General features: G+C 38.9%; 1 protein-coding gene across 3 annotated transcripts; it reads left to right on the top strand.

The window, feature by feature from the left end:
- Positions 1–815: 815 nt before the first annotated feature.
- On the top strand, positions 816–8,795 carry LOC137238270 (uncharacterized). 3 transcript variants are annotated; one of them, XM_067763067.1, is made up of 7 exons: positions 816–1,176; positions 1,806–2,337; positions 2,399–2,691; positions 4,736–5,190; positions 5,419–5,804; positions 5,870–6,581; positions 6,652–8,795. In XM_067763067.1, the coding sequence occupies exons 2-7, from the start codon at positions 1,850–1,852 to the stop codon at positions 8,311–8,313; spliced, it is 3,996 nt and encodes a 1,331-aa protein (XP_067619168.1). In that variant the 5' UTR covers positions 816–1,176; positions 1,806–1,849; the 3' UTR covers positions 8,314–8,795. The 3 variants fall into 3 exon arrangements, with proteins under 3 accessions (XP_067619168.1, XP_067619170.1, XP_067619169.1); XM_067763069.1 differs by lacking the exon at positions 816–1,176 and adding an exon at positions 1,477–1,494; XM_067763068.1 differs by lacking the exon at positions 816–1,176 and adding an exon at positions 1,512–1,713.
- The last annotated feature ends 4,598 nt before the right edge of the window (positions 8,796–13,393 follow it).

The raw sequence follows: 13,393 nt of genomic DNA, 5'->3' as shown, positions 1-13,393 counted from the left end.
CTGCTGTTAAAGTAGGCTAGAGTTTAACCTTGCCACTTTGTTCGATAAAATACAATTTTGCTACTCATCTCATAAGTAAACCTTGTATTAATTGAAGGAAGTCAGTAACATGCCAACCTAATATAGACGCACGCAAGTCATTTTCTGTCAAAAATGTCTCATGCACATACAACTTGTATGAGAGCAACCGAAAATGAATTTGCTGCGTGAAAACCTAACTCGATTTGCAATTTTTGTTCAGTTCCACGTTTGCTTTAAGGTCAAATTAAACTTCCTTAACCCTAACGCCATAGTCGTAACCATACCCATATGCACATCCATTTCCAATGTGATCGATTAATGGTGTCTTAACCTAAAATCGTGAAAATTTCATAAAAATGAAGTAAACGCAAAAAATTACAAACATATTCCACAAAAAATAAGTCTCTTAGTCAAAACGTATCCAAAACAATAAATAAAATATAGAAAAACCAAAAACCAATTGGTTGGCTATAGTATGGTTTTGGCGCTAGCGTTATGGTACGGCACCATTAATCGATTACATTGATTTCCATAACGTAGGTTCGATCAGCTGTTTTATCTGGTTTTGGTTTTATGGTTATAAGCCACCATAAATTAGCCCTTTACATTGTCGCAACGCATGCTTATTTCGGTTCGGGCAAAAAAAAAAATAGTTTATGTGCGTGCGCTACGCAAAGGCAATGCGTTTTTATTAGGGTGGCATGTAAGCTCGGTTCGATAAAATCGATTTCTAAAAAATATCAAACGATTATTGTTACTACTGTAACTTTTTTTGCCATCCCTATCACCACCACTAATCACTGCCCGCTTCGTTGAGCACATTCAACAAATTTCATTGTAGTCGTTGGTCGTTCGGTTTTTTTTGGTGGTTTTAAGCAAAGAATTCTTAATTTTTCGCTATCAGAAATAATGGCAGGAGAGCTATTTATAATTTACTAGTAAACATATAACTATTACAAAGCAACCTGTTAGATCGTGCACAACCAAGTGAATAAATAAAAGTGTACGCTTATAAAACGGGATATTTGATGAATTTTACCAAAAATTGCCTGTGCGGTGTGATGTAATCCCGAGTGACTTCGGGCGACCCAGATTTTCTCTCCAACAGCAAATAGTTTTTTAATTCATAATTATTTGGAGTGCAGTATTGTTTTGGTATGTTGTAAGCGGCAAATTGCATAGTAAAAAATGTAAATAAATAAACTACCTTAACCTCATTTGGACATAACCTCGTAGATTTTGTTTGGAAATGGAATTTTTGTTCGATTAAAATAAAGTTGGAATTTTGTTATGCATGGATGTTGTCGGCAAGCCGATGGTATGCAGTGCAAATTCTATTCATTTGCCAGTAGTCGGTAATGAAGTGTCAAAATGTTAGTTCAGCTAAGCTAGAGCGAGATGGCAAATGTATTATAATTTATTTGGAAACTGGTACGATATATTTTTATTTGTCGACTGGAAATATGTAGTGCTGTGAGTAGGGAGTATATAAATTATTTTTATGGGAAATTTATGATATCTATTTTAATAAACAATTGCGTTTTATTAACGTTAAAAACTGCATTAGTTCACAAAACATCAGCTAAAGGAGTAGACGTGCCATAACGGGGGTGTATATAATTACCAATTGTCCAGTTTTATTTTGTACGATACTTTGTGCACAAAAAAGATGGCAACATTGACAATCTCGTGGTGTGGCTTTTTTTCTTCATTCAACACTTTGGCGTAGCTTAGTGGGAGACTTGAACTAAATTATATATGCATTTCGTATATTATTATTACAGAAGTTGGTTGAAAATAAAAGCGTCAAGAGCTTTTGATATCCGTAATGAACCGGCAAACATTTCAAATACATTGGTCCAGCTTGAAAACTGTCAATGGCCAGTTGATTGTGAAGGCACAAGCTCCTCCCGAAGATGATTTGCTAAGCAATGGTGTTGTGGATGGCGGTGATAGCGCTCCCTTTCATTTAGTCGCTGGCGATGATGATGGTGATGGCAATGTTCCAAACGCAGTTGATATCGATCAAATTGCTGCAGAAAATTTAATCTTTATGGCACGCGATGGACAAATGGTCACCGAAATTCTTGGTGCAAACACGGATAATGATGGCACTGTTGTTGTAGCGGCCTCGGAAGGCATTGAGCGAGAAGTATTACAGCAAGCTGCGCAAGCTGTAATGGCTGGCAATAACTTGAGTCATGAGCAGGAGGAAGGCTGTGGTGGATTTGATGAAACCTTTGTAGACACCACACCACAAATGGTTACAGAAGAGGTGATAACCGATGATTGGGTGCAGCATCAAGGCGAGGAACGGTAAGTAGGCTGTGCAGTTTCTTCTCCAAAATCTAACTTTAATCGCATTTGACTGTTAAAGCGTTGAAATACCAGCTGACCAAATAATTTGCTCCGGTTCGCAAGTTTTACTAGATATGGAGGTGCCACTACCAACTGTTCAAGATGAGTATACAGCATTACGTCCTTATCCCTGCGATTTCTGCAGCCGTCGCTTTCGCAAGAAGACTAGCTTAATGAATCATATAGTTGCTCATCAAAATGATCGTCCGCATTTGTGCAAATTGTGTGGTTCGCGTTTTTTTCGACGTTCTGATTTGATCAATCATTTGAAGGCACATGCAGATATACCCGATCCTGAACTGGATGCAGAATGTAAGCAAAAAAATAGTAATCTATATTAAAGATATATCTATTTAATTAGCCAGACTTACTCATATTGCTTTATACAATGGTTTTTGTTATTGATATGATAAAAATTGGAATGTTTACAAACAGCGATGGTTACTCGGACATGTTTCTGAATTTCACTTCTTCATCACCTAGCTTCTCGGGAGCTGAGTCTTGAACTCGAATCTCCAACATTCATACTTCATATTGGTGTAAAGGCTGATAGCAGCCATATGAATGCCCCGCTGCTCGCTTTGCAATTGGTCTCTAAGAATTGCCTTTTTGTTAATATTCCTTTTTTATTCACTATATTTAGGGACATACACTCTGTATATCACCCCTATTACGGTTGTCAATAGTGAGAAAATTAGTGTCGACGCTCATGAATTGGTATCGGCGTTGTCAACGTCGATAACTATTGACGAGTGTTGACGCTTTTTTGGTATTGACTAAAACAATGTTGAAGTTGTGTTGACGTGACGCGACACAAAATTTGTCGACACAGTTTTTGGTGACGACAAGTGCGGCAATACAGAATTCAGCTATTAAAAGTTCAAAAAAATAAGCTTTTTTTATGACTTTTATGCTTCTTATTTATTAATTTTTTATTCAATTTCAGAAAATAGTCAAAACAACCAAAAACAGTCAGTTTAGTAGAATTGTGGTAATGTTCTAGGGCAGCAGTCGACTGCTAAAACACGTCCAAAAACCCCAGGAGAGGTACCAAATGACACGTATTGACCTCGATTTTAATAATCCGAAGACGGAATATAAAAATTTTACTTGCGTTAGGAAATATTTGCAAAAAAAAAAAAAAAACAATTGCAAGCTTTCAGGTGGTTCATTAAAAGATTTTTGTGAAATTTCAAGGATTTTTTATTTCCGCCTTCAGATTATTAATACCGAGGTCAATTCGGGTATTTTGATACCCCTCCCGAATTCGATTAAGTTTTCCATTAGTGCACCACGCTCTGGGAAATAGGGAGTTGCTAATGGTGTACTAAAGAGAAATCCAATCATCTACAATATATTCACTAAAGTTCGTAAACAAATTCCTTGTGTGTATTTTGCCCGGAATGCTTAATTGCGCACTAATAGATTTCAGCAGTTATTTAGATCCACAACTTGTCCACTAAACAAAAAATTTGCTCAACACAAATTGTAAATAAACAACTGTAGAAAACTTAGGGATCGTATTTTTACCGATATCACGTCGACATCAATACATTGCCTTAGTAAATACCAATTATGCATTGACGTGACATTGATGTTGATACGACGTGATGTCGACGACGATACGAAGTGATGGTTGACGTTGACAACCGTAATAGGGGTGATTGTTTAATCCCAATTGTGTGGAATGTTTTAGGCGCATTTTGAAAGCTTTCAAGCTAGCTGATGAAGTGAAATTCAGAAACATGTTCTAGTAACCATCGCGGTTTGTAAACTCTGCAATTTTTCTCTAATATCAATATATTAACCCTTTTGGACCTGTTGGGTCATATACATCCCAGAAAAAGTTGTCTTATAGCTAAAATCTTAATTTTCTATTTAAACTCATTAACCGTCTGGTATATTGAAGTTCAGGTAACGGTTCTGTGTCCCATTAGGTTTTTTGTTGGTATAAATATGTCCCGTTTAGAGCTTGCCGACATTCTCTAACTTTTAGTAATTAAAAAAAATGTATTATAAACCTGTTCCTGTCCCAAGGGGCTATACGTCCCGCTCAAAATACCGAATGGGACACATATGTCCCACCCCCTAGACCACCCTGGAGGGGGTAGAGACTCCTAAAGCTAAAATAATCAATAAACCAGAAATTTTCCTGCTGGTTGCTTTCAGGTTCGAAAGGGTTAACGATATTTAAAAAACCACCTCTCTGAGCCTTTTTTGGTCCTTTTTCATGTAAAAGTAATTAATCATTCTCGCGATTATGAAGATTCATAAAAAACTCATATAAGATCAACAATATGAGCTATGTGGGATACGTGTAGCATATTTAACAACTTTATTTTCACACCTTTTCTAGTTATGACATTTGTGGAGCAAGAGCAACAGTCACAGTTACATCAACCAAACGATCACTATTACGAACAAGGTTGGACAACACAAATAAACAATGTACAACGTAATGAAAAATATAGTCGTAGGCCGTATAACGTTAGCGGCAACAGCTCATCTACCTCAACTTCAACAACAGTGGGACGTGGCCGCATAAGCCGTTTGAAGCCGAAAGAAGAGAGTTATGTTTTAAATGAACCGCTGCCTAATGATTCGGTCGAATTTATTAACGCAGAGACCACTGATATTGTTTACGAAGATTGCCGACAATTACAAGCTTCCACGGCTGTTGTAAAATTTACACAAAATCAATCACCATCACATGAAAAGAGTTTTCCAATTATCGATGAGAGCAAGCCGTTTGTGTGTCAACAATGTGGTTTGGCATTTGCGCGCGAGAAAGCGTTGTTAGCTCATACGAAGGTGGGTGTAAAATCAAAAAAAAAAAAAAAATATTAAAACCATAGTATTTTGGACATGATGATTGGGTTACTGCTTGCAAAATGCACGAAGGCTACTCACCCAAACACTTAATGTTACGACAAATAGGGTGGCCGTGGAGAAGATCTGATCCAATTATTTTAATACATACACCATTTAAAGCTAGTTCCACACATTTATTAACAACTAATACTTTTCCCCCGATTTTAGAATCATCGGGACGATCAACCTATCGAATGCAGTGAGTGTAACGAAATGTTTTGGGATGCGGACACCCTGCAGGAACATCAAAAAACGCATAAATTCGAAGATAGTAATTCAGAATATGATCCTGACGAGGGCGAACGGGACGAAACACAAAGTGAATCTGAATCTGATCCGTTATACGGCGAATTTTATTGTAGCGAATGTGGTATGTCGTTTCATCGTGAAGACCTTTTACGCAGGCATTCTAAGATACATACAAAAACTAAAACTAAAAATAATATCGAAAATGATAAGGATCGACATTGTTGTAATACTTGCGGTGAAACTTTTGCTGAAGCTTTAGATTTATTAGCGCATGCTGAAATACATGCGCGTTCTCCACCATTCAAGTATGCTAAAATCATTACTATAAACTATTTACAAATTGATAGTACTACTTCTAAAATTTTTGCAGATGTGTTCTATGTGGTGAGACATTCTTTGAAGAGTTGTCAATCAAACGTCATCTACAAGCGATACACACAGACGATATGACTCCCAATTCGTGCATACTTTGTGGGAAGGAATGCCGCGATCGCAAAGCTTTGATTAAACACGCCTGGGATCATTCGCGTGAAAAATGTCATTCATGTTCAAAATGTGGCAAAAATTTTCACAATAAAGCGCGTCTTAAACGACACATGGCTTCCCACCGAGATAAGTCTGTTATATGTGATGTTTGCAATGAAGAATTTCCCGATGGACGTAGTCTGTCCAATCATCGGCACTCGCATACGAATGCCTCAGGCAAAATGTTTCCTTGCAATGAATGTGGCAAAACTTTCGGTTCGCGTAGTTCACAACAAATTCATGTACGCATACATACCGGTGAAAGACCATATGGTTGTAGATTTTGTTGGAAAGCATTTGCTGATGGTGGTACGCTGCGTAAACATGAACGTATACATACGGGTGAGAAACCGTATGCTTGTTCAGTGTGCGCGCGTGCATTTAATCAACGTGTCGTTTTGCGCGAACATATACGTTCACATCACTCCGGCTTGGATGCGAAGCGTAATACTTATCACTGCACTGTGTGCACCGTGGATATATCAACGTCTAGTGAACTGGTGCAGCATTTAATACAACATAGCGATATGAATACGGCCATGCAAAGACAGCCAATTGTAAGAAATTATTAGTATATGTATTTGTTAATGTTTGTTTAAAGAAAATTTTTGGTTTTTACTCTTCTAGACGGGTCCACGCAAATACAAACGACGACGTAAACTAAAACCTCATGAAATTGCGCGTATACGCAGGGAGAGTCCTCAAAATGCTAATGGCAGTGATATTGATATGTCAGATTTTGATGTAGATAATATCGATGAAATACTAGGGATAACTGAGCCTGAACCTTCTGCTAAGAAAGCGTCCAAATCTAAACGCGGCAAAGCAAGGCGTGCTAGTAATAATAATGCCTTAAATGATACTGAACATGCTGTTATATTACCAGATAACGACTTATTAATCGAACGTAAACCGCGTTATAAATCAACAGGCAGCAATTCTGATACTTTATGGCAAACAAAGCTTATAAACTCCAATTCGCTACTATCGAATTTGGAAAATACTTTACAAAGTATAGATACGCTTGTGGTTGGTTCATCTGTTAATAGCAATGCAACACATTCAGATGTTGAAGAACGCAAGTCAAAATATAAAACGTCTGGGGAGCTGAGTAACGGTGGATCACAACGTACGCAAGAATTGCAAATCAACAAAAGTTATGCAACTAATAGAGCGCGTAATCGTAGTGAGAAATTATCAATAACCAAAGTAACTCGCCCGCGTATGATACACACCGAGAAATTGCGCACTGAAGGAGGACTTAAACGTTCCAAACATATTGTAACCTATAGAGAAGAAACTGGTTTGGATAAATGGCGACGAAGCACAACAATTGTGGATGATTATGAAATTATTACGCCTACCACTGAGCTGCCGAAACAGATAAGTTCAAGTCCGCCGCGTGCTAAGGATGAGTGTGGAGAAAATACCGTGCAACAGCGACAACGCGATTACCACCATACGCAACAGATGGACTCAAGAAATATCGATTTGTATGATACAGAATTTCTTGGCGGTACATCAACGTTGCGCAAAGAAGCTTATGAAAAATTTAATCCCAGCATAGTTAACGATTTAGAAGAGATTCTACGCTCACCTAGCAAATGTGATCGTACAGAACGTCATCGTTTTATAAGCGAATCTTCTACACAGTTTCTTGAAGAGGAGCAACATAATATGATAAAAATAGAACCAACATCTCCTGACTTGCGCGATATTGTTGTTGGCGTTAGTGGTGGCACTTCATCCAGCGTATGTGGTGTAAGTGGTAGCAGCGCTGCTAGTGGTAGCAGTAATGAACGTCGTTACACACGCACATCCCGTACACGCAGTACAACAGTTAATCGCAAATATCTCGAGTTTGAGACCGACGTGCAGCGAACGAATGGCACAACACGCACACAACAAAAACGTGCTGCAAAGTTTGGTAGCAATGGAAGCAGTTCTTCGAAAAGTAACCAATTGAAATATAATCGTTGTGACAAAAAAGATAGTTCAATGAGCAACCAAAGAACTCCCACATATTCTTCCTCTTATAATTTAGATACATACACAAAATCAGTTGGGAGTGGCTCATTGACAACAACTACTGATTCATCCTTCTCATCACTCTCACCCACTGATGGTATTAATGCGGTTGTCAGAACATCGGTGTCAGCAGTGACAGCGAGCTCATCAACAGGAGCAGCACAACCAGAACGTAAAAGACGTTATTTCGAGTGTGAGATGTGTTCGGCTGTTTTCTCAGATCGCGCACAGCTGCTGGATCATGTGCCTATACATATCTAAAGATATTTAAAATTTATGTATAGATTTGCCTAAGGTGCCAAATTGTGTGGGACATTTTTTAAATACTTTCTAGTGTACGCTGCAAGCAAGAAAACAATTATGTTAATACAACGGTATACACGAGACTATAATTTGCATTACAATTTATGCAATTCATTCACTTTTCTTTCCTAGTAAATCTTAGTTATAATTTTAAGTTTCACTAAATTTTAATTCGTGATTTTCGGATGAAAAGTATTTAATATAAATGGGTTAAGATTTAGCTATATATACGTAAAACTAAGCTGTTACTAACGTTTACAAGTAGTGTTTAACATACGTTCTCTTTTTTATTCTGTATATAGTAAAATAAAGTCCCGCTACGTACTACATAGTTCTTAAACAAAAAAATTGTTATACATTTATATATGTAAACTTGACAGAAAGTAAATATCGTTACCACTAATAACAATAATAAAGAACGAATAAATAGTTGAAGTGATCTTTAAACGAATTTAGTGTTTATTACTGTTTCTCCTGTTGTTGTTGATGTTGTTTTTGTTGTTGCTGTTGTTGTTGTTGTTTTGTTGTTGTTGTTTTTGTTGTTGTTGTTGTTGTTGTTTTTGTTGTTGTTGTTGTTGTTGTTGTTGTTTTTGTTGTTGTTTTTGTTGTTGTTGTTTTTGTTGTTGTTTTTGTTGTTGTTTTTGTTGTTTTTGTTGTTGTTGTTTTTGTTGTTGTTCTTGTTGTTGTTGTTGTTTTTGTTGTTGTTGGTGTTGTTGTAGCGATAAGGTTGCTCCCCGAAGGCTTTGGGGAGTGTTATCGATGTGATGGTCCTTTGCCGGATACGGTGCGCTCGTGGACCATAGCACCATTAAGGTGCTAGCCCGACCATCTCGGGAACGATTTATGTGGCCACATTAAACCTTAGGCCATTAACTCCCTCCCCACCCTCAAGTTCCATGAGGAGCTTAGGGTCGCCAGAGCCTCCTGTGTTAGTGAAACAGTATTCTCCGCGGATAGGTGAGGTTGACAATTGAGTTTGGAGAAGCTATATATTGCGCTTGCAACCTGAAGGGTTGCGCTACACAGCCCCTTGAATCTGGTATTTTAGTCCACAGGCATACCTATATATATCCCCTATTCTATATTCTGATCCCCTAACCCGCTGGGGTTAATGTTTCACCTCGCATTGTTTTGTGGTTTGCTGTCGGAATAACAGTTCTAGACCAGATATAAGAATCCTCGCAAGCACCTGGTTATACAAAAACAATGTCATCAGTAGTGAACAATCCGAACTGCAGGATCGAAGTCTTTGCACGGGCTGTTGCACCAAAAAACGGCTCTTATTTGTTTAAGACTTTAAATGAATATACCGGTATGGCGACAGTGCAAAGTGATTGAGCCCAACTACATCTCATTAAACCAACGATTGCGCTTCAATTTTAACTCTTTCGATGGATTTTGCATTACCAATTTCGATCGATTTGGAATTTAAAAACTAAACTGGAAATGTGACGTCGGAGACGCAGGCAAAGATGAAGAGGAGAAATGGTGCAAAGCCAAAGAGTAAAAGCGAGAGAAGTACTAAAGTAAAAATAAATATGAAGACTAAGGCGGGTTGTTGATAAAAGGAAGAAGAAGCTAAATGGAGCAGGACCGACCGTATATGTACGTGCCATTGTCGTTGTGGAAACCGCAAAAATACTCTCCAGAAGTTATGGGGTACGTGATTGATTTGGACAGACCTAGGTCGACAGCCGCAAGTAAGATTGTTTTCATCCCCCGAACCTTCTGGTCTGTTGACTTAAGTAGCCTCATACGACAGGCGTGTCTTATCAGGGGCTTATTCAGAACTCTTTAACCTGCTGGGGTGTCTGTTTAATTACTTTTCGAAAAAAACTTTTGCATGCCCTTCCACATAAGCCCAAAGAGCTCAGTGAGCATAGTAACTGGCGTCAATATGCCCTTCCTCATTTCGTTGTGTGACTGCCACATAATCCTGAAAAAAAAAACAGGAATACAATCGGTTTCTCCCAATTGTTAGCCTCGTTAAGCTGAAAGATATGTCTCTTGTAGAGTCCCAGATTAAAGTGACCTGCTTCGTTTTTGCGACATCAAGTATAAACGCTTTGTCGGCCCACTGTTCTAACTGACTAGCCAGACTTAATGTTATAGTTGCTGATCCGAGCGCCCGAAGAGCCGCTTGGCTGTCTGATTTGAACGATACCGTCACTATTTTGTGTCTTACAAAATTTACGAATGAAGCGCGTTTGCTGAGTCTAGCAGAGCAATAGAAATGGACGTGCCTGAGAGTATTGCAAGTATTCACGCTTTTACTCCACATATCATTTCGGAAAAGCTCAGATCTTAAATCTCTAAGTTATATATAGTTTGTAGCAAAGTCTGTCATGGAACAAATTTAGTCCGTTTTGTTGCGATGGGAGTTGTAATTCCCGAAGCATAGGGACACCCTAGTACGCCATTCCGTTCATAACATTGGTATTTCGCGCTAACAGAGGCAGTTATTTCGCCCTTGTGATGAAGGAAACTAGCTTTTTTTAGGGCTTCACGCAAAGCTCTGTGGTCACCGCTAATCTATACGGCTTCTCCGATGTACGATCACATCTTCATTGCTTTAAGTCGATCATCATGGTATGATATCATTCAATTATGTATATCTGTCTTATGATTATATAACATATGATATTATGATACAAGCGTTCATAACTGATCGGATAACCGACGTCTGATTATTAGGTTCCATCGCTCTTTTACATTTTTTGCCCCACCCTACGTCAATAACATATCTATTATCTTCGATGAAGTGCCATTGTACATTACATATTTGTCTGATAATACTTATCAGGTGCGTAATATTACTACTTACAGATATAAGTACACTAGCAGACCCGGCAGACATTGTTCTGTCCTAAATTTGGTCCATCTGCATATATTTTAATAAGCTTTTTCCGTCTAACTCTGCCCTTCCCCTCTTCACTTTTTCTTAATCCTTTTATTCACTCCTCCCTCCGTCTTTTTCGCTTCATTTATCTCTATCTTCGTCTCACTCTCTCTTTCTCAGCCTCCTCCTTCCCTCTTTTTTCTTCTCTCTAGTTCTTCTCATTCTTCTTTATCCTTAATTGCCAGTCCCAGAGGGTGGTATGTATTTTGTTCTAGTCCCATTCCGAGTCTCAGTCCCAGTCCTAGTCCTAATCCCAGTTCCAGTCCGTCTCTGGTCTACTTCCCGGAAAAAAGAATCGTAAATACTAATATAGGCAAATTTATATACCAAATTTCAGGCAAATCGCATAAGACGTATGTAAATAGGTATGTGGGTATTATTCATTCTTGTCCTTATTTCGGCTTCGCATGCATATTTATCAGTTTTGCCAGGTTGATGCGACTAAATCTAATATCACAATGAAAATTACTTTAAAGCTCTCAGCAACAGCATTCACTTGATATCCAAATTGCACACACATTCTAGGGGTATCCGAGTCCACGTTTTGGCCTATATCTCGAGACCCTAGTCACCCAGCGGTATAAAAAATACTCTGTACTAAAGCATACATCAACGGCTCCAATTTGATACCCATAATGTAAAAACACATCCCAGTGTTACGCTGATCCACGTTTTGGCTTATATCTCGAGACCCAAGTCACAAATAGGTATGAAAATTACCCTGTTCTAAAGCACTAATCAACAGCTTTCATTTGCTATCCATATTGTATAAACACATTTTAGGCGTACACGGGCCCACTTATTGGCCTATATCTCGAGACACCGAGGCTGGGGTTGGAGGAGGGGTCCATTCAAAGGACCGAGACCTGGAACCCTTTCAGAGTCTCTGATCATAGATTGAATAATAAAACATCACTGAACTGCCGCCGATATCTTCAGCAGATGACTGAACATGGGTTCACGGACACGTTGAGGGAAACTGTATTGCAGACGAACTTGCTATGAAGGGCACATCCAAGCAGTTTCTTCCTGACAAAGAACGTACAGGCATACAAAAGCTAATGCTGAAAGAGTACATCTACCGTCACGCCAATTAAAAATGTCTACTAACTTTGGGGTATTGGACACCTAAGCAAAAAAGGCGTATCGTTTACAACCTAAGCAGGGATAAAATTTCCAAAATTGTAGGAGTCCTAGGTGGGTACAGCCTTATTGGTAAGCATGGGGAAATGCTAGGAGTGCCCTAACGTCGATGCTGTGGGATTTGTCGAATAGGGGAAAAGTGGCGATATACAGCGCTGCCTCGGAGGACCCATTTCTGAATAACCTATTCCAGGTCATGGAGTACGACAAAATGACATTGCCGCCTGTATCAGGTCCTCGAAATGATTCTAAGAGGTGAGGTATTGGTTTGTTTTTGTGGCACCCTAACGGACTTCCTGACACTGGCCTATGTGTGCCTCCAACCAACACCGACCTATTCCAGGTCATGGAGTACGACAAAATGACATTGCCGCCTGTATCAGGTCCTCGAAATTATTCTAAGAGGTGAGGTATTGGTTTGTTTTTGTGGCACCCTAACGGACTTCCTGACACTGGCCTATGTGTGCCTCCAACCAACACCGTCAGCTCCGTAAGGATTGGGAAGTACCTCTACGAGGCATTCAAAACCAAACTAAGGCGAATATAGCGCGACAAATAAAAGCTCTAATGATTTCTTGATATTACTCATAAGAATGAGGAAAACGCCAGTGAGTAAGAAGAGAATGACGTAGAAGACTTTGTGGTCCCGATTGGTAGCGGTTCTTGATAACTAAAACAAAAAAAATGAAATCGCCTAGGCGGCAAAGTGCCAATGATAATTTATTTTTCGTGCCATTTGATTTGTGAACTCCTTGAAAAAAGGCAGCGGAAACTATTCACTGCTTTCTCTGATATAAGCTAGACCCTCGAAGATGAAGTGGGTGACAGTTTTTTGTGACTCCGTTTAGCCGAAACTTTCGCACCTCTTATTAGAGGCGGATTTTATTCAAATTTTCTCGGTTTGCTGTTCCAATAGTCAGGGTACCGTTATTGTGGCTGTGATTGTAAAGATTTCCTTCCTTGATTTACTAATAAAGTTCTTTGTTTTCTTCCGTC

The sequence above is a fragment of the Eurosta solidaginis genome, chromosome 1, assembly GCF_040869045.1.
Source record: "Eurosta solidaginis isolate ZX-2024a chromosome 1, ASM4086904v1, whole genome shotgun sequence".
NCBI classification, from domain to species: Eukaryota; Metazoa; Arthropoda; class Insecta; order Diptera; family Tephritidae; genus Eurosta; species Eurosta solidaginis.
Note: the sequence above shows the minus strand (reverse complement) of the source record. Positions and strands in the feature narration are given on the sequence as shown.

What these genes read in the sequence shown, in the direction of transcription:
- LOC137238270 (XM_067763067.1), top strand. Translation starts at nt 1,850, where the DNA reads ATGAACCGGCAAACATTTCAAATACATTGGTCCAGCTTGAAAACTGTC. An exon ending in CGTTGTTAGCTCATACGAAG is followed by an intron (nt 5,191 to 5,418) that starts GTGGGTGTAAAA and finishes CCCCGATTTTAG; the next exon opens with AATCATCGGGACGATCAACC. An exon ending in CCATGCAAAGACAGCCAATT is followed by an intron (nt 6,582 to 6,651) that starts GTAAGAAATTAT and finishes TTACTCTTCTAG; the next exon opens with ACGGGTCCACGCAAATACAA.